Below are 20,603 nucleotides of genomic sequence, written 5' to 3'. Positions count from 1 at the left end.
ATTTCCCACTCCGTACTCTACCATGCAAATAAAAATAATAATTTCCAGTGGTAACTAGTGTTTATGTGAAAACAAGGATACCTATAGACACCTAAACCTATAGGTGATAATAGATTATGATCAAATATTTATTCACAAAATGATAGAATACTAAATAAATTTTAGTTTTTAGTTCAAGATTATGATCCAAATGTTTTTTCACAAAATGTTTCTTCACAAAATGATCCTAATTGAGTCATTAAACCTTAGTGTAGTAATCATTAGTCCAACACCACATAAAACAAGGGGAGCATCGTGCTTAGCAACGCACCACTGGAATTTACAAGCTACAGCAGTAGCCGAGACGTCCGAACATCTGTCATGTACACAGTACATACATAGGACTATAATAACATCAACAAAGTAGTCGCAGAAGAACCAAGCTGAAGCCAACAGACAGATTTACATATGCCATGCAAACCACAAGCCCGATACTCATGATACGGGCATTCACAATCTGCGGCTTATCCTAACTAGTTCTGCTTTTTGGATTTGACCGCACCCCTGGGGATTTTGCTCAGGACCTTGGCATCCAGCACCTTGTACTGCTTGAGGGCCTCGGTGTGTGCCCTTCCAGCGACATGGTCCACCTTGTCCTGGTACTTGTCGTACAAGATTGGCACCGTGTGGAGCATCAGGACGGCTGTTTGATTCCAAATGATCAGTCTAGTAGCAGCAACTTACACTAACAACAGCTATGCACTTAGACATGCACTATTGTCTGGAAAAGCAATCTAGAAAAAAGCTAAAAAGTCTTATAGTTTGTAGACGAAGAGGGAGTACTCTGTATGTTCTAAGAGAGTTACCAATGTATGTCAACGTGAGGAAGTCACAGCTGCTTCCAACTCCGGAGAGAACCCACAGACCCACGATCACCTGAGTGAACACGCAAAAGAATCTCAAACCAGTGACCAGCATGATATGAAAATGAAATAAATGTTCAGCAGCTGTTAAGAGCACAAACATACACCCAAAAACTTCTTCAGATCATGCCCCATTGCGATCTCACGGAACAAGTGAAGCGCTCTGTTGATGTCATTCCGTAATGCCCGTGAAACATTCACAACAAGGTCCTCAGATACCTGCACTACTGGAATATCCGGTGGACTCCTGCAGAGGCAACACATGGACGCAAATAAGATGGATTTCTACTTAAAATGGAACATGTTGAGGATCATCCTATGTCCCAATGCAATACTCACTTCTTGATGAACGTGGTTGCTTTGGACCACAGGAATAAGGTGGCAAGCACACCAATCAGTACATGGGATATCAGGGTCAGGAGGTGGTAATCAAGCACTTCGAACAGAACCCAGATGACAGTTGCGCCGCCTATTACAACAGCAGAAGTTTTCTTGTCTTTCCATAACAGAACGTCAGCAGCTGCAGAAAGTTCTCCTCCACAAGGAGCAGAATTAGAACAAAAGAGATAACAGCAATGACCTAAGCTAATCTCAATTAAGGTTAGCTCATGGTTTAAAGATGTCTTCATCTATCAATTTCATAGACTACTTTCTAAAGAACTCCTATATTTTGTCCCCATACAAGATTGAATTCAACCATAGATTATGGTGGATCCGATGGATAAAATTTGATGTTACAATGTTAGCACCATAATCCCTTTTACACTATATATGTTGCCCATCACTGTGTATGGCAAAGTGTTAAAAATTTAAATTTGTTGCCAAAGCATATTATCTGGAGTTTTAAGTGTCAATGATTGAAAAAGAGGAGCCCGAAGCCATATGATTCAAGTGTAGATTCACTTTTACAAGTGTGTTGGTGTAGCCACCTGTCAAAAGCCATTAACATCTTCTGGAGTGCGCCCCTAGGAAAAATGGACAAAAAACATCGTTTCCGATGAAAAGGTCAACTTGCGCTTTTTTTTTTCTTATCACCATCACTGTACAACTTGCGCGTTTCATACTTATCACCATCACTGTATCTACGAGTGCAGTAAACAATGAATCTAAAGAATCTGTTTCCATGTCTTCCTTTTTGGCTGCTGGTTTCCTAGGGAGAAACTAATATCAATATTCTTCAATCGATAATAATTATATATGTAGGTACGTTTCTTTGTAGTCGTAAATTATTAGCTTTTCTTAGAACATATTTTTTAACACCCGTTATTATTTTTGAACAAAATTTAACACACCTAATAACCGGTACGGAGTGATTTGAATATACTTTCTCAAAAGAAACTCCGAATAAATAATCAATCTCATTCCGTGCGTTATCTCGTCTATTGTTTCCTATGCACTTAGAATAATAACCAGAAAGAAACAAACACATCTCCTGACCTCCTGTTATAAAAAAGCACAACTCCAAGCTAACACCATACGATTAATTGGAGCACAGGAAGAAAGTCAGCAGAAAAATGAAGAAAGAAATACGTACTTTTACCGCCCCCAAGGGATTTGTGCACGGAAGTGTCCTCTCCAAGAAGCCTGAATCCCCGGGACCTTACCTCCGGCGCCGGGGCAGACACCTTCTCCGTTGAGGCGCCGTCAGCAACAGGCTGCAGGGGCGAGTCTGAGGCGCCCACGGCTGGGGCCGCAGGGGTCGGTGGCGGCGAGACAACGTTCTCCTCCGCCGGATCGGCCATGGCACTCGAAGTAAAGCAAGATGCGAGAAGAAGCGAACCTTTCCCCTTTGTCGATTTGAAAAGTGCGCTTTGTGTGTGTGTGTGTGTGTGTTTTTTTCTTATGCTCTCGCCGCCTTTTTTTTCTTGGGGAGAAAAAGATATAGCGAGAACTGGATGGATATCTCTAGAAGACTAGAATACGGCGCGAAAGTAACGTCCGTCACGACGTGTCGCCGCTCCTCATCATCGACCTGCTACGTGTCCACGAAAAGATTCGTGTCACTAGTTTCGACGCGAAAACGACAGACTTCAGAGTCTCCAGAGGTTATCTATATCTTTTCAATATCTATTATTTTTTCTAAAAAATATTTTATCGACATCTTATTTTTCTATATCCTCTGTATACATCATTTCATTCTCTGTTGGTCAAAGACTTCTGTTAAAATGTATTTTACTCTAGATTCCTGTGACACCCTTAAACAAATTTCCTTTAAACTCCGACAACACACCACCATTTTAAATATTTATCCTAATTTTATCTCAAATAGAGAGAGGGAAAAAATTGTTTTACACAAATGTACTTGTAAGGGATCTATCCTGCTAAAGACCCTCAAAATATATTTACTTCGACATAAATATATGTGTTAAGCTAGCTTTCGTCCGAAGTGCTGTATAGAAGCTTCGTCCAATACGCACGGGCGGCGAAGGTGCAAGCCGACAGTCTCGGCCTGAAGAAAACTCCGGATGCAAAGTGATGAAAGAGAAAAGTCTAAGACTCGTGCAACAAGAAAGAAAGAAAAACAACAATAATGTTCTTATATCATTTGTAAATCATGTATGTAAACTTTGTGGATGTTTGTAATTTCGTACAAAGATGTACATATCCCTTATAAATAGATGAACAATATCATATATATATTCACCTTTCGAGGACTCAAGCTCCGTCTCGCTTAGTCTTCAAATTACCTTCAAACTATCTTACGCAAAAAAGCCGAAGCAATCGAAAACAAGTATTCAACATTACTAATCAAGAAAAGAGCCCAAACTTCATCCGAATGACCATATAAATATTTATGATTTCTTGTAAAATCTTAATATGATTTAGAGTTCATTTAATTTGAATTCAAAATTCAAACCTAAATTCAAAAATAAAAAAGGAAAATAATGGTACGACCTAGATCCACTCGATCCAAACTGCTCTCGAGCTATGCTTCCACTCACATGCGGGGCCTGCTTGTCAGCGCTTCTCTCCCTGCACTTGCCCATGCTCTTGAGTCACGTGTCGGCGCTTATGTCCCCCGCGATCGCTCTCTCACTGACACCCTGACCCCACCTGTTATCCTTGACCTCCCACTATCCATAGCGCGTCATTGGCGGACATGCCTCTGTTGATCTCTGTTGTAGCCGAAGTTATGGTAGCTAATGATTTTGTTTCAATCCACTTGAAGGAGTATTTTCCAATGCAACCACGACATATTTTAAGTTTTTTTGAGCTGGCCACATTGGGCCTCCATACCCTATCTCACCACATGCAAAGTAAGTTGGATCAATTGAATCAATGATCACATATTTTGACCAAGTTTGTTGCATCTGCTGCTACCTTCGGCCAATAGAAATCTTGACGAAGCACTTTTCCTAGAAAATCTCTGGGCCGATGTGAGCCCCACAAATACCAGAATAAATATCTCTCATTAGTTCTTGACCTTCGGATCTAGATAGTTATTTAAACAGGGATGCACAGACATCTTCCTTGTACAACTCCCCTTTTATGATCTTATATAGCTTCATCTTTGCTTCCATTCTTTTTAATGTTGGGTGTTTTCCCTTCAAAAATGTTATTATTTCTATGCGCCAGTCTTTGTTGTATGTTGGAGACACTGCCAGGACGACTCTTTCTAACAAATTCACCGAAGGTGCCCTTCACTAGTGCAAATAAGCTCTATAGAGGCAGTTTACAACCCATTTCACTATCGTTTTTTAGAACCGCTAGCGCTAGAGCCAGTGCAAATGGATCTTTATATAGGCGGTTCTCTTAACCGAACCGCCAGTAAAAATATATTTTCGCTGATGGTTCTCTTAACCAACCGCTAGTGGAAATAGTTTTCCACTAGCGGTTTTCTAAACTTGGCCATTAGTGATAGCTTTCCCGCTTTTTTAAATTTTCCACCCAAACCCAATTTTATATATAGTTATATATATATATATATTGATAATAAAACTACTAAACTATATTGGATAACGTTTAGTTATAACAATATGCAATTTAATTATAGCATACATTTATATGCATCAAAGTTGTGTGCTTGCAGTTTAAAGTCATTTGCACATGTCCTAACAAATCTTGGTTCGGGAATAGGCCTTTGGCGATGACGAATGTGAGAGCCTCGTCGTCCTCCCTCCCCACCCCTAGACCCCCTACATTGTTGACTCCTTTGTGCTCCACCCTAGCCATTCGATTTTGGTCACTAAGCGGGATCCTGGCCTCTGGTTGAAGCCTTCATGGGCTCTATGGTCTCGGAGGTCATCTTGGTCCGTGTGGAAAGCTCCTGATGAACAGGGTTGGGCCGAGCAAGTTGGCCCTTGGAAATGGCGTGGGTGGACCTTTGGCGTGGAAGCCATCCAGGCTCCTGATCACTTTCGCAAGGCCCATGGTGACTCGTTGGCGTTGTCGCCTTTTAGACACGGTAATCCGCCTTTTTGAGGGAAGAGAGACCTAGGGTTTCCTATGACCTAGTTGGCTCCCGTTCTTCCCCTCACCTCGCCGCCTTCCTGTTTCGCTTGTGGAGCCTTCCATCCCACGAGAAGAAAGCCTACTGTGGAGGGTGGTATCTCATCCCTCCGTGTCCTCCTTCTGCGGGTGAGAGCTGGCCTAGAGTTGGGATCGACGATTCTTGCTCCAAGATCTTGAAGAACATGGAGCAGAAAGGGAAGAATACCAAATTGGACCGGCTGAGTCCCAAGGAAGGCCACCAGACTTCGCCACCATGGGGAAGATCTCGCAACCTGACCTGACGCCTGCGTCCCCCAAAGGAAAAGGAGACTCCAAAGGTGACCTATCGGGTTCATCATTTGGTGATGGACTAAATCCAGGTAACCCTAATCCCCTCGAGGCTCCTGGAATGGGGGATCTTGAGTCGGGTCATCGGTTCTTTTGCTATAATTGTGGCAAAGAAGGGCACCACACTAGGAAATGTGCTAAGAATTTGTGGTGTGACATTTGTCGCAAGGAGACTCACGTTACAGCTAGATGTGTGTGGCCCAAACATAGTAAACCCATCATGCCTATTGTTGATATGGCAGCAGATGGATTAGGTTTTTATGCTTCTTAGTATGCCAAAATTCTTTCAAAAAACCTAAGAAATCTTTCCTGGGGCTGGTTAAGATTCTTGAAGGAAACGTTTCTGTACAAGATATGGATAATAACTTTGGTTTTCACTGCCCATGGGGTAAAGTTTGGAAGGCTACCAAATGTCATGCTGGCTTCTTGAAGCATTTTATTTTGCAAGAAAGATCAGATGAGCTTGTCAACTTCCCTGAGTTGAAAATAAAAAATATCTATTGTCAAGCTGGCGGTTATCCCTTGGTGTTCTCAGGCCAAAGCTAAATCCAGGCTGCATATAGATTGTGGCAGAGAATGTGCCTGAGGAGTTACAGGATTATCAAGCCATATGTGAATTGGGATTTACCATAGGGGTTGTTGAAGAGATTGAACTAAAATCCTTAGAATCTAAGGATATTGTTAGATTCAAAGTTCATGTGAAAAGTCTCTGTATGATCCCCTTAGACATTGAGGTGGGAGTCAAACTTTTCTTATACGATATTTTTCTCGGAATTGAAGATGTTGACATAGAGGAATGGAATGAGGAAATATTAATCTAGGCAAAAGAGTCTCTATAGACATGCAGAGGCTAGACTCTTTTCTCAGGAGGTAATTCTGGGGAAAAGCTAAGGGAGAATGTTAGGATATTGGAGAAGGCAATCTAGTTCAAGATATACAGATAGGCTCCTCTTCAAAAACCACTGACAAAGCTGCTATTCCTGGAAAAAATGGAGTTGATTATGACAAATAAGGAGAGTTAGACAAAGCAAAAGGAGATGACAATGATGCAAACCTTGATTTTGATGCAAGTGAAGATGACCTACTCAGCTCTAAAGAATACAATGTTCTTATCAAAGAGATGGTTATGGAAAATGTTGGGCCTCAGGAGGACCTGATGGAAACTAATGAAGATCTCAATGCTGATGAAAACAGTCAAGCAGGAAAAAACAAAAAAGGTAAGGGGAAAGCTAATGATCAGAATGAAGGTATTAGAAAAATACGAGGTTTGAGGCTGCTAAAGATGTGAAGATTGCTGATAAAACCATAAACAGAGCCGAAGCAAAAGACGCCTTCCTCAACAAAGGTATGGGATCTAACCCTTTCATTATTCTAAATTCTTATGATAAAACCCTGTTAGGCATAGCTTGCATGTTGAATATGAATTTGAGAGCGAATGATGAGGAAAAAATAACTCCTCCCTTGTTCACATTAAAGAAACATAGAAAAATAGAGCCAATTTGATCTAAACTCGCTAGAATTTGGATATCTCTCTCTTGGAAGAGGATATAATTCCAGATGAAGCTATTCATGAATCGATAGAAAAACGATTCGTGATGTTCTTGACAGTGATTCAAACAATGAATCAATAATCTCCCATTTCAAAAAAAGAAGACATCAAAAAAGAGATAAACATTCTCTAAGGAAGAAAAATAAATATGACTCTCCCAAGTTTAGGTACACACCTAATAAGAGGAGACGTCATAAAAATAAAACTCCGCGTTATCAAAATAAAGAATGATAGGAATCTCCTGGAATTGTCAAGGATTGGTAAAGGCAGGAAAATTTGAGTTCTTACAAGAACTTATTATTTATAGTAAAATTGACTTTATTGGGTTACAAGAAACCTAAAAAAGATATTAATTCGAAATGGCTTCAAGCTCTTTGTGGGAACAGGAAATTTGAGTGGATTTTGGCTCCTCCTAATGGTACATCGGGCGGTTTATTAGTTGGTTTTGACTGAAATTCTTTTGATATTATTAGTTCCTGTATAAGTGAGTTCATGATTAGTTATTTAGTCAGGCATAAAAGTAAAAACATTATCTGGTCTTTAGTGAATGTATATGGAGTTGCTCAGGCTAATTGTAAAGTTAGATTTCTTGCCGATCTGGCAACTTGTTGTGCTAGATGTAGAGACCCCTTTATTTTGTGTGGTGACTTAAAAATTTTAAGAAGCTATAAAGATAAGAAAAAGCCTTTTACTTTGGAAAGGTGGGGTTTCATCTTTAATGCGATCATTGACCAATATGGCTTGATGGAATTGGATTTGTTAGATAGGCTCTATACCTGGTCAAACTACAGGTCTAATCCCACCTTTGAAAAAATATATAGATTTCTAGTGAGTCCTGAGTGGGATCTGAATTATAGTCAGGTGGTTAGGGGATTGAACAGATATTTATCTAATCATGTGCCTCTACTCCTTTCAACTGACACCTTATCTCTTCACAAGTTTGAGTTCAGGTACGAGTTATGCTAGAAAAATAGGCCTAGCTTTAGGTAAGTGGTGGTTAAGAGCTCGACTCTCCCGGTGAGTAGCAAAGAAAGCATAAATGTGTGGAAGAAAAAAGATAAGAGATTCAAAAGGCCCTGAAAGGTTGAAATATCAATATAGAAGGAGATTACAAGAGAAAATATTGTAAAATTAAAGAGAGAATTAAAGATCATTATATAAAAATGAGACAGAAGTTTTGACACAAACAGAAAAAGGAGAAAAAAAATGAATTGTGAGATTCGTCTTAAAATCATGATGAATGAGGAAGTGAAAGTTCCCTATGCCCGAGAACAGGATCTGGATGTCGCCTAGAGGGGGGTGAATAGGCAAATAATAATTATCACTGTAAAACTTAAAACCTTACTCTCAAAGACTGGATAACAGTGGAATGAAGATTGCTTCGAGTAGGTGGCAGTGAAAATGAAGTTCCTGCCTCAAAGAGTCCTGCACTTCACAAGTAACTTATACCACAGATAAGAGTATATGAAGTGCACACAGTAATAAAGCAAGACATAAAGAACAGAAATAGAGACAAGAGTCACATCATAGAGCACGTAGAACACAAGGATTTATTCCAAGGTTCGGCCAAGCCTAAAATGCTTGCCTAGTCCTAGTTGGAGTTAGCCACACCCTGGCTTGGAGTATCTTACTCCATCCTCCGATGTGCTCAAATCTGTCAATGTGATAGATAGAGCCTTCCAATATGTTGATGGTTGTTACAACATTGTCGCGGCTGCTTACAACCTTCTTGACAGCACTTCGACAGAGTAATAGTGCTCAAGATCTTGATCTTGCTCTCAGCAGCACTTCCCCTCTCTCTAAAGGCTTATAATTGTGCTTCTACACAACTTAGAAAGAAATACACAAGAGAGGGAGAGAAAAATGATTTGCAATGAGTCTACAAAGTGTTGCTGCACTTAGAGTATTCCACACTTGTAGATGGACACCTAAGGGGTCCTTTTATAGCCCCAAGGGAGCCCCTAGCCATTAGTTCTTCAAATGGGAAGCAATCAGCCTTCCCTGTCTTCGTTTGCACCGAACAGTCCGGTGCACATCGGACAGTGAACAGTAGCTGATTTCCTTCCTTTCCTGGCAAAACCGACTGTTGCCACCCTTCAGCCACTTGGCACACCAGACAGTCCGGTGGCGCACCGGACAGTCCGGTGTGACTTGATGACTGTTTGCTTGGCTGACGTGGCAGCGCTGATTGCGCGACCGACCGTTGGTCTGGCGTGCGGTTGGCGCACCAGACAGTCTGGTGCGCACCGGACAGTCCAGTGATTTATAGTCGCAACGCCCCAAATTGTGTCCCAAGAGCGGCATGTTCACCAAGAGCCAGCCTGGGCACCGGACACTGTCCGGTGCACATCGGACAGGCCGGTGCTTCCAGACTGGTGCAACTTCTTTGCTCCAATTTGTCTTCTTTTGTAATGATCCGTAGCACTTAGACACACACAGTTAGCCACTAAAACAATTGACTAAGTCTTGGGATCATACCTCTTTACTCCAGGATTTCTAATCTGCTTTAGACAGAGCTTCAAAACCGTCAAGTCAACTTGACTTGATCCAGATTAATACACATAAGCTCCAACACCTTGCAAAGGTCACATAGAACATATCCAAACATAGGAACAGCCCAAACTAAAGGTCAAAGTAAACTTAGCTCTCTTGGACTGCATCCAGTTCTAGTTTTGACACTGCTCCTCCTTCTAGTGACCTTGTTCACTTCTCGAGCTTGATCTTGAGCCTTATGTTATACCACATAAGTGTAGATGTTACCTCATTGGTTGTAAGTCATGTCCTTATGTAGTGATCCTTGATGCACCATAACTCTTCTTAACTCGATCAACCTTGACTTTGCAAGTCTTCTTCTTCACCCCTGGCTTTGGGTTCCTTGGTCTCCTTGACCTTCTCCCGTGCACTCGGTACCTCGAAGCTCTTCTTGCCACCATCCATGGCTTGACCAGTTGTCTCCAAGCTATGCACACCAAGTCTCATGTAAACAATGTCCATCTTACTTGTGATATCCATTATCTATAGATATTCTAGTCTTTGGAATATCACACTTGTTCACTTGTGTTGGACTCTGATAGCTTTGCATTAAGCACCTATTCAACACTTAGCACACATGTTAGTCCTTTAATTGGGTTGTCATCCAAACCACCAAAACCCACAAGAGAGCTTTCAGGAAGAGATGAAGATGAAACAAATAGCCAAATATAGATGGGTGATTGCTGATGATGAAAATACCAAATATTTTCACCAAAAAGCTAATGGTAACAGAAGGAGAATTAAGATTCTGTCTCTTAAAAATGGAGATAACTTTACGGAAGATGAAGAAGGCATTAATTTGATTGCTACAAAATTTTATAAAGATTTGTTTGGTCCTTCGAATTACACATCTATTAATATGAATGATTGGGACATGAACATACTCTTAGAAGAAAACATGGACTTTATCATTGCCCCTTTCTCTATGAAAGAGATTAAAGAGGTTTTGGATAATCTCAAACACAATAGTGCCCCTGTCCCTGATGGTCTGCCAGCAGAATTCTTCCAAGATTTCTAGGACATTATCAAAAAAAGAGATTTACAATATGTTTGAGGATTTATTTAAGGGGAATTTAGTTATTGAAAGGTTGAACTATGGAGCAGTCACCTTAATCCCTAAGGTTGAGAATGCAATGGAAATAAAAAGTTATAGACCTATCTGCTTGTTGAATGTGTGTTATAAGATCATCACAAAAGTCCTCAACAATAGGTTAATGACTTGTATCACTAAGGTTATTAGTGATCAACTGTTTGCTTTCATCAAAGAGAGATTTATATTGGATTATGTGGTGGCTCTTCATGAAATTGTTCATGAAGTCAAAAAGAAAAAACACAATGGAATCATTCTCAAAATAGACTTCGAAAAATCTTATGACAAATTGAACTAGAGATTTCTTCACAAAATGCTAGAAAAAAGGCTTTGGTGATAAATGGGGAGATTGGGTGTTGAGAACCGTTAGAGGTGGTAAAGTTGCCATTAGAACCAACAATAAAGTAAGCCCTTTCTTTCCCACTCATAAAGGAGTCAGACAGGGAGATCCTTTCTGCCCTCTCCTTTTTAACTTAGCTGCAGATGGCCTGGCTTGTCTGGTCAAAAAAGCACAAGAATGTGGTCTGATTGTTGGACTGATTCCCCACATCATAGACAAAGGTTGTGCTTTTCTCCAATATGCCAATGACACTGCCTTCATTTTGTTAGTCACCCACCTTAGGGAGGAGTACTGTGTTTGTACAAATAGCGAAACCTAACAAGCAACTGCACACCAGGGGAATCTTTGTAAAGGCTACATAGTGAATCCCTGGCCATTCACCTCGGTAGTGAAGATCGGGTATGTACAACCCAGGCTGGGAAGGGATCACGAATTGTGGGTAAAGTGTGCAACATGTGCAGAGTGTTAGAAACTGGTATATCAGCCATGCTCACGATTAAGAGCGGCCTTGGGATCCTCTTTTATTAGAATAACTTTGGATACTTTTATGATGATGGTAACTGGTGATGATTATAACTGTGGTTTCTGGTATTTCCTCTTGGAGAGAGTGCCACTTGGGTAATAACTTGGGTTATTACTAAAATTTGGCTTTCTACTAGAAATAAATACCTGACCAACTAAAAGCAACTGCTTTGAGCTTAACCCCACATACAGCTAGTCCACTTTAACCAAACAGGACATTTGTTGAGTACGTTGATGTGTACTCACCCTTGCTTTAAAAACCACCCAACCCTAGGTTGTCTCCATTGCAATCAATGCTCAGGAGAAGACGATGGCAACATGGAGGACTTTTAGGACTTCGATGAGTTCTAGTCATGTTTAGTGGCAAACCCCCAGTCAGCTGCCTGTGAAGGCCTTATCTTTCTATGTTTTGTATCCGCACTTTGATTATGATAATGACTATGTCAAGTTAATGACTATGTGGATGTCTTAGACATCTTGATTTAATAAAGTACTATTTCCGTTATTATTTTGAGCAATGTGTGATGATGTCCAACTATGTAATCGTTGTGTACGTGAGTTTCTAATCATGGCACATACATGGTTCGTATTCGGTTTGCCTTCCAAAACAGGGTGTGACAACTAAGTCTCTCTAACTCAAATCGATCGGATGTGGCGCTTGTGTGGCTTTCAATGCTTGGGATTTTCATAAATTTCTTTGATTTGGCTTTCATAAGAAAAGCCCGCTGATGCAACTAGGATAACAAAAAGAATTGATTGTCATCTAATTTTTCTTTCAAGTATGTATGCAACCCATTGAAACCAGCCCTGCTAGTTGTTTATCAGTGACATGGACTTGGAAGCATCGGTTTCTAGTATCTCGAAACTTTCGGAGATAATCAATAACCGATTTGTTGCCCCTTTCAAGAGCGATGCCAAATCAACTAGATCTAACTCGTAATCCCTAGAGAAAAGTGTTCATGAAACTTAAGCTCTAGATCACCCTAGACCTAATCATGTTAGGGGTAAGGCAATGTACCATGCGAAAGTAGTACCGGTAAGGGACAAGGAAAATAAGCAAATGTGGAAAGCTTCCCTATCGGCTAATTCTCCTAACTATGTGCTCGTGTGTGTTTTTATCACCTTCTACAGAAAAACTTGTAGAAATTCGGTATCCTAGTCCCTTGTGGGTATGATGTCAAATCGGTGATCATATAGTTTTCAATAGGATGATCCTAAATCGGACATACTGATCCCTAGCCTATCTTGGAATAATTTGGCTCTTTCTTCCTGAATTTTATCCATGGTAGTTGATGGTAAAGGATTGAATCTAAGACGTGATGCTCAGGTGGTTGGGCATTGTTATGTCGGTTATCCATATGATGATAATCTGCGTGTGGTGGTGTGAACCCCTCCAACTCCCTATGTGTCAAAAGATATTCGGTTCTAAGTACGGCCATGCTTCAGCCTTGGTGCGCTGAAGATAGAGGAGGGTGGTACTGTTGTGGTGTGTGGAAAAACTAAGTGTTACACATAGCATGTTCTGAATATGTGTGCCCAGATAGTCTAACTAGGTGGTCAAATGGTTCTATGTGACATCAGACAGTCCGACGTAGGGTGGCGGACGGTCCTTGATATGGTCGGACAGTCCATGGTCATGCCCAGACTGTTCGGTCATGCTTTGCATTGCCAACCTATCAAGATCTAGGCTTGGCGCGGCACTGGAAAGTCTAGCATGAGGCACCAAGCGGTACGTCATAGGGTCGAACGGTCCGAGATCGTACCTGACTATCCGGTCGTGCTCAGTGTCATTGGTCTATCGTATAATGAAGGTGGTGTCGATGGTGGCCTTGGATAGAGTTCATCAGCATACCATATAATGGTTGGGCTTGCATGGGCCCATTTGCAGCCGCTGGGTTAGGCATAGACATCCCAGTGCTAGCCTCATGTGATCAGAAGCTAGGGATAGTAGATTTTTTGAACGCACGTGTGAGTTTTTCGATTGATTCTTCTACCTAAAAGGGAAATGTGCCCTTGGGCCATTTCTATAAATGTTTTGGTGATTAGATGCTCAACACATATTGTTTTGTGATAAGTATCAAAGAGATGCAAATGGAAAAGCAAGGTATGACTCTAGCCTTAGTAAATTGTTTTTTGGTAATAACATATTCATCTAAGTGCTAGAAACCTTGTCAAATCGAGAGAAATCGGATTGGAGAAGTTTGGCTCAGGCGAGTCAGACGTGCACCAGCCGGCGGTGCACCGGACTGTCTGGTGTGCACCGGACAGTGCCCGGTGCCCACGCTGGCGCACCCGACGAACAGGCCGCTCTCGAGAAAAACTCAACGCTCTGCGGCTATAATTCAGCGGACTATCTGATGTGCACTGGATTGTCCAGTGAGCCTACGATCAACGGTCGACTTCACCATAGGGGGCCAACGGTCGACTGCCACCAGGTCAGAAGGTCAGAGACGGTCAGAAGGTCGCAGCGGTCAGAAGGCCGCGGCGATCAGAAGGTGCCACCGAACTGTCCGGTGCGCCACAGGGGCCGGCGGATCCAACAGTTGACTGCTACAGACCCTAACAGTCGGCTGACGTGGCAGGGCACCGGACAATGAACAGTGCATGTCTGGTGTGCACAGAACTGTTCGGTGTGTCCGTCGACAGAAGGCTACTGCTTTCTGTCCAACGGCTAGAAGTGTGGGGGGAGGCTATAAATACCCCCAACCGGCCATTTGGAGGTGTGGGAGCCCAAGCACAACACCAAGAACTCATTGAACATCCTAAGACACCGAGACTTCGTATACACGCATCTGATTCATCGTGATTGAGATTCCAGCACTTCTTTGAGTTGTAACTCTGTTGTGTTGCATTCGTGTGCTCGTTCTTGTCTTGTGTGCGTGTTGCTGCAACTCTCGCTCTTGTGTGCGTGTTGCTGCAACTCTCGCTCTTATGTGTGTTGCTATTTCTCCCTTACTCTTGTGTTTATTCGAGATCATCTATGTAAGGCGTGAGAGACTCCAAAGTGTGCAGATTCCTCACAACGGGATATACTTGAGATAAAGAGAACTGTGGAATTCAAGTTAATCATTGGATCACTTGAAAGTGGTTGAGTGCAACCCTCGCCCATTGGGATGCCACAACGTGGATTAGGCAAGTTTTCTACTTGACCGAACCACGGGATAAAAATCGTTGTCAATTGTTCTTATTCTTGTGCGATTTTCTCTATCTCCATTCACTTCACTGCATAATTGCTCTAAGTTTAATACTCATCTTGTGAACGGCAATTAAGTGAAGAAGTTTACTCCGCTTGTACTCATCTCTCGAACTTGACCTTAGCTTTCATTAATCTAATATCAGTCCAAGTTTGTTTTGTGAAGTTGTTTTTACAGGATCACCTATTCAACCCCCCTCTAGGTGCTCTCACTACCCCTCCCATGCGTTGTTTTAACTGATCCCATTGCTGATCTACATAATGCTTAATATATTGATTATCATTAGAATTACTTACATTGCCATTTTTGAGCGAAGGTACGAAGGAGTCGAGCTTGATCTCCCCTTGCTTGATAATCTTCTGGTGCCGATTCACCGTAAAGTGAGACAAGACCTTCTCCTTTGCTTCTTCGCGCACTAGGGCACGTTGTCGCAACGCCTCATCATCCCATTACTTCATGAGGTCTTCAAACCGCTGTTGCTCATCAGTCGACTGACTTTCCATAGTTAGGGCGTTAGGCTAAGGCTATTATTTGGGGAGACATTGTTGTGATTTTTGGAACCTGCCATCATGGTCGATCTAATAGATCTGAAACACACTTCTTCCTTCCTAGCGGAGTCGCCAAAAAATATGTTGATGCCTTTTTGGGCTGAATACTAATGGCCCCTAGGATTTGTGCGCGCGACGTGCAGGACCTTGGGGACTTCTCTACGTGCTAGCGGACCGTTCGCGATATGTTACCGAATTGTTCGTTGTCGCACAGATAACTACGATCTTCTCTACAGGTGCATGGACCGTCCGTGATATGCCATCGGACCGTCCGTTGTGGCACAGATAACTACGATCTTCTCTGCATGTGCATGGATCGTCTGTGTGTAGGTGGCGGACCATCTGCGATGCGCAGAAGGCTTTGTGTAGAACCTAGATCTCGCCCTGTCAGAAAAGAGATCGTAGGGTTGCTTCGGGGTCGACAGGCCACCCAAAACGCCTCTAAACGACACAGAGCCGAAAATACGCAAATATTGAGATTGGAGAACTACAATTAGATATACGCTATATCTAGACCTAATGCATGAAGATAAATAATGTAAATAAATTGGTTCGATTGGATTGTGTGTGTTCTCAATCGACCGTGTCCGTTCTTATTTATAGGGGAGGAGTTCTGGACCTTATCCTAAGCGAAGTCCAACAAGATATAACAAGAAACATAAAAGATATCACAACAAATTATGACTCTGGCTCGAACTGATCTAATCCCGGATGGTCTAGGATGTTTGGTGTTCAACATGGTAAGACTACCAATGGCAAGGCATGGCCTAACCCTGCCACGGTATAACCATGGCCACACATCTGGCTACAGTCTTCTGACGCGTGAAGGTCAAGGAGAGAGTGTGGCCACGCCCCACCACGGGGTCGCCATGGTCGAACACTACGGGCATGTTTGGTGTGGCGCCTCGACCGCCACACCACGCCTAACTTGCAGCGGTCAAATTGGCCGCCACAACTGCAGCGGTTAAAGTGCGGCGGGATGTGGTGGCTTAGACCACGCACCAAACATGCTCTACCTCACCATAGATCCAGCTGTGCTCCTCTGACACGGCGAGGCGAAGGGGAAAGGATGGAAGAAATGACGGCATTGAGGTGAAGGGGAGGGATAACTAGGCACTATCCAAATTGCCTATGTGGCATGTGGGGTGCGAGGCAGTTAGGTAGACTCCAGGCGCAGGTTAGTTTCAAGAAAACTAGAGTGCTATTTGCACACCAATGCCCTGAATCCTCTCATGCGAGAACACAAGAAGTTTCAGCAAACCTAATTTGTGCTCCATTTACTTTCCGGGCTGCCCTGGGCTCTTTTCAACCGCGGTGACTTTTGACTTTATACTAGACTCCTCTTAACGAATACGAGCTCAGAACCTTATATAAAGCAAGGGGCTTGGTCAGGGTGGCACAGCTTCACACCCAGCCGATACAGAAATGCATAGCTCAGCCAGAAACAAAATCGTGGGTCGGTCTTTATCGCTCACAGTACCGGCGTTGTATTGGGTAGTGTTTAGTTCCGAAGCCAACTGAGATAGATCGGCTCTGTCCCAAAGAGCGACTCCGTCCAGAAGTCAACATTTAAACATAATTTTTCTTTTTTAGAGTCACTGTTCTCTACGAAACCAATCCAAACAACAATAGAATGAGAGCTCCAAACAACAATAGAATGAGAGCAGAGCGACTTCGTTCCACCATACTTAGCAACCAAACAACACCTTAGATACCGAGAACAATACCTAGCATTATGAAATTTGCCACATTTAGTTTAACAGCAGTAGCATCATGTGTTTACTGATGGGCATCACCCAGTGCTTATTTACAAATTTGGCCAGATGCAAAGGATTTAGCACGTTGTAACCGAGCATTCATTTACCAATGCTAATTCTCAACAGGGAGAACATCAGTGACCGGCATCCTATTCAGGCATAGGCAGTGATGGCAGGGAGTTTCTGTGGATGCACAATCAAACGAGTAAGTTCATGTGTCGTTGCAGTTACATTTTTATGACATCATAACGTGGGCAAGAAGAGTAAATTTACCTTGAGCGCATGTCATTGTTAATTATCCTTGGCATGGGAAAGGTCTTTCTGGTCAGGCCTGTTCTCTTCTAGCTTTCCATTTGTTGCTTCTTCTAGTGCCTTATTCTGTTTCAACACCTCTTCCAATTTCTTCCTGAGCCTTCGATTTTCTTTGACATAGTTGTGCAGCCGGTCAATGACTAAAGCAAGGAATAAGGAGTATCCTGAAAGAATGCAATCTTGTGAACAAAAATTGGTTGGAAAACTGCACAAATAGGACATCATTTAGATGATGTTGGTTGATTTCCGCAAATCTAGAGTTTGTCTTGTCTGGGTTGTGGGCGAGTATACGATACATTGCTCTGTCTGCATCCTATCTCTTTCATAGCATTGTTGGTTCCGTAGTTTCCAAGTCGAATTGGTCTAAGCATAGTAGGTTCTTCCCTTTCTTAAGGAGGGGTATCAGATTGTGAGAGAATACATCTTTGCGATGATTTTTTTTCATTGTGACATTGAAAGGCAGTTCGTATCCCAACACTTTAATCTGAATTTGACAAACTAGGAAATATAAATGATCAATAAAATGAGAAAATCACAAGACAAACTTGCAAATTTTCCAGGAGCAAAGCATCAAGTGCATGAGGAACTGCATAGTTGGAATAAAGTCTTTATTTGACTGATTCATGGAAGATAGCTTTACCTTAGTTTTTTAGTTGACCATGCTACTTCTGTCTTCACAGTGTTAAATAAGTAGCAGATATGAGAGCAAATACCAACTTAATAAATGGCTAGTGAGTGCAAAATGAAAAAAAATCAACAAAACTAAAGATGATAAAAAATACATATAACACAAATATTAAGGAAAGGTAATCCAAAACTTTCGAAGTCATTAATTATACAGTTAGCACAAAACAGTTGTAAGAAATAATGCCATACATGATATGTAAAATACATTTTGAACCTCCACAGTCTCTTTTATAAGGCATGGGATCCAACCATACTAGAACCCTTAGTCTTTGGATGTCAAACAAATAAGCCATGTTTAAGCATACACAGGAATCAAGATCGATATCAACTGAACAACAAACAACTATAGAATTAAGAACACAAATGATCTGCATCACCAAATAAGAAATGGATGTGGGAAGAGGACACTATTTGGGATTCATAAACAAATAATCAACACAACCATATCTGAGAGAATTTTTGTCCATTTTCTGCTTTACCAAAGATGAGGTTTGTATGAACATCCGGAAGATGATTTGTATCTCTATATTTAAGACACAACTGAAGATACAGAGTGCAATTAGGAGAAAATAAGAACACAACAAGTAGGTTATTTATTTTTGTATTTCTTGACATGTTCAAATGACCTGCCACACTTTTCAATATTGAATTCAATGGCAGAAAAAGCGTACTGTGCCATCAAAATATTTCCATGCCAAATAATATTTCTGTCAATTGTTTGTACACCAATACTGGAATAAGAAATGATTACTAACACCTCAAGTGAAAGGCAACTGGGCAAAAAAATGTTCCATTATTTATAAAACCAACTTTTTTAACATACTCTATGTGAAACTCTTCAGAATTTCAATTTCTGCAACGTTTGACTTTGCATGATACAGGGTCTCTAGAACAAAATGATTTACGCTACGAAGGCAAACTAAGATAAAGAACAAGGTAACATAGCATTGAGTATTTCATGAATAAAAAAGTTGCTGATAAATAATAAGAGAACATATCTTGTGCACATGAAAGATTGGTGTACATGGTGCACATATTAAATCATCAGCACTCATTTTAAATCTAACGTCTATAGTTGTTTGGTATATTTTGCTAATGACACCCTCCAACGTGGTGGTGTGTGGTGGTGGAAGGTGTTATTTGTAAATTGAATGATCAATCAGAGACGTTAGATCTAAAATGAGTGGTGATAATTTAATATGTGCACCATGTGCACCAATCTTCCATGTGCATCAGATATGTCCTCAAATGATAAAGCCACAGTTCATTGGTGCCTCAAGATGCTGTGTATTTCATCCTAAGGACCTGTTTGGATAGGAGGTTCCAAACCGAAATCATATAGTTAGTTGAAGACTTGAAGTGTAACCAGGTCCTATAACTTACTGCAGCCAACCAGGTATCAACCCTGATGCCAGTTATTAATTCACACATTACACTAAATGTGACAGACCTATTTCATAGGTGCTTCATGATGACGAGTATGAGGACGATCGAACAAATTGATTAGAGAGAGAGAGGGTGAATGACTTCAACCAACATTCCAGAGATGCTCGCGTGCATACCCATGAGTGACGCCTCGAGGAGGTGTCGCGCAAGAAGGACCTGGTCGGTGGGGGTGAGCCCCACGACCCCGGAGCCGTCGAGCTCCCCCTCGGCGTGGCCGCGGATCTTGGCCATGCTGTGGAGACTGGATGCGAGCACGACAAGCACGGTGGCCGCGATGGTGCGCACCATGACGGGCCCGCGGCCCCGCTTGAGGTGGTCGAGCGCGAGCACGGCCAGCCTCCGCAGCGGCGTCTTGAAGAGTAGCACCGCCGCCACGGCGCCCTCCGCCGCTAGCAGCGTGAAGAGCAGCTGTATCATCGCGCCGCGCCGCGCCGCGCTGCGGAGGGAAGGAAGGACGCGGAGGAGGAACGATGAACCTAGGAAGAGAGGGTTCGTGCCTTCGTGGGGTTTGAGATGGAGGCGTTCCGATCCCCTTTCTTCACGCTGGTCGCCGCAGAGGTGCCTTCCTGCGGGCTCCCTAGAACCAGAATGCCGTTGGATTGGATGCGACGGTCAAGAACAGCGTGCCGGGGCGGTATTCTTCCCCTTCTAGGCCCTGTTCGGTTGTCGGGGATTCTATCCAGGAATAGTTCCATCTGATCAAAGCTTATGTAAATTATACAATCAATCCAGCTACGACTCGTTCCAGGTCATCGTTCCGAGTAAACCGAACAGGCCCCTAGTGTGGCTTCGTTGAACACAGGGCTCGTTCGGTTTATTAGCTGGTTGAGTGAGTGTAGTCTGGCTCGTGTGCATTTGGCATGTAGAAAACGAGATGTTCCGTGCGTATCTATACGTGCAGCTGCGGGGGTATTTCTAGGCTAAGCTGTAGCTGCGAGTGTAGCC

General features: G+C 42.3%; 2 protein-coding genes across 2 annotated transcripts; both read right to left on the bottom strand.

The window, feature by feature from the left end:
* Positions 1–300: 300 nt before the first annotated feature.
* On the bottom strand, positions 301–2,879 carry LOC100191184 (uncharacterized). The gene is given in 5 exon segments (NM_001136619.1): positions 301–682; positions 846–915; positions 1,008–1,149; positions 1,242–1,422; positions 2,437–2,879. Coding segments are annotated over 5 exon segments (771 nt in total). The 5' UTR covers positions 2,645–2,879; the 3' UTR covers positions 301–512.
* A 14,145-nt stretch (positions 2,880–17,024) lies between these two features.
* LOC100276154 (uncharacterized) lies at positions 17,025–20,250 on the bottom strand. Its single transcript, NM_001371535.1, has 3 exons — positions 19,775–20,250; positions 17,487–17,689; positions 17,025–17,396 (listed from the first exon to the last, which is right to left on the bottom strand). The coding sequence occupies exons 1-2, from the start codon at positions 20,073–20,075 to the stop codon at positions 17,505–17,507; spliced, it is 486 nt and encodes a 161-aa protein (NP_001358464.1). The 5' UTR covers positions 20,076–20,250; the 3' UTR covers positions 17,025–17,396; positions 17,487–17,504.
* Positions 20,251–20,603: the final 353 nt, after the last annotated feature.

This window comes from Zea mays, chromosome 6 (assembly GCF_902167145.1).
Source record: "Zea mays cultivar B73 chromosome 6, Zm-B73-REFERENCE-NAM-5.0, whole genome shotgun sequence".
NCBI lineage: Eukaryota > Viridiplantae > Streptophyta > Magnoliopsida > Poales > Poaceae > Zea > Zea mays.
The sequence above is the reverse complement of the archived record's forward strand: the minus strand, read 5'-3'. Positions and strand labels throughout refer to the sequence as shown.

Bases quoted from the DNA above. Each gene is read 5' to 3' on its own strand.
- LOC100276154 (NM_001371535.1), bottom strand. From the start codon at position 20,075: ATGATACAGCTGCTCTTCACGCTGCTAGCGGCGGAGGGCGCCGTGGCG. The intron at 17,690-19,774 runs GTATGCACGCGA...GCATTCTTTCAG, and splicing joins CCTCGAGGCGTCACTCATGG to GATACTCCTTATTCCTTGCT.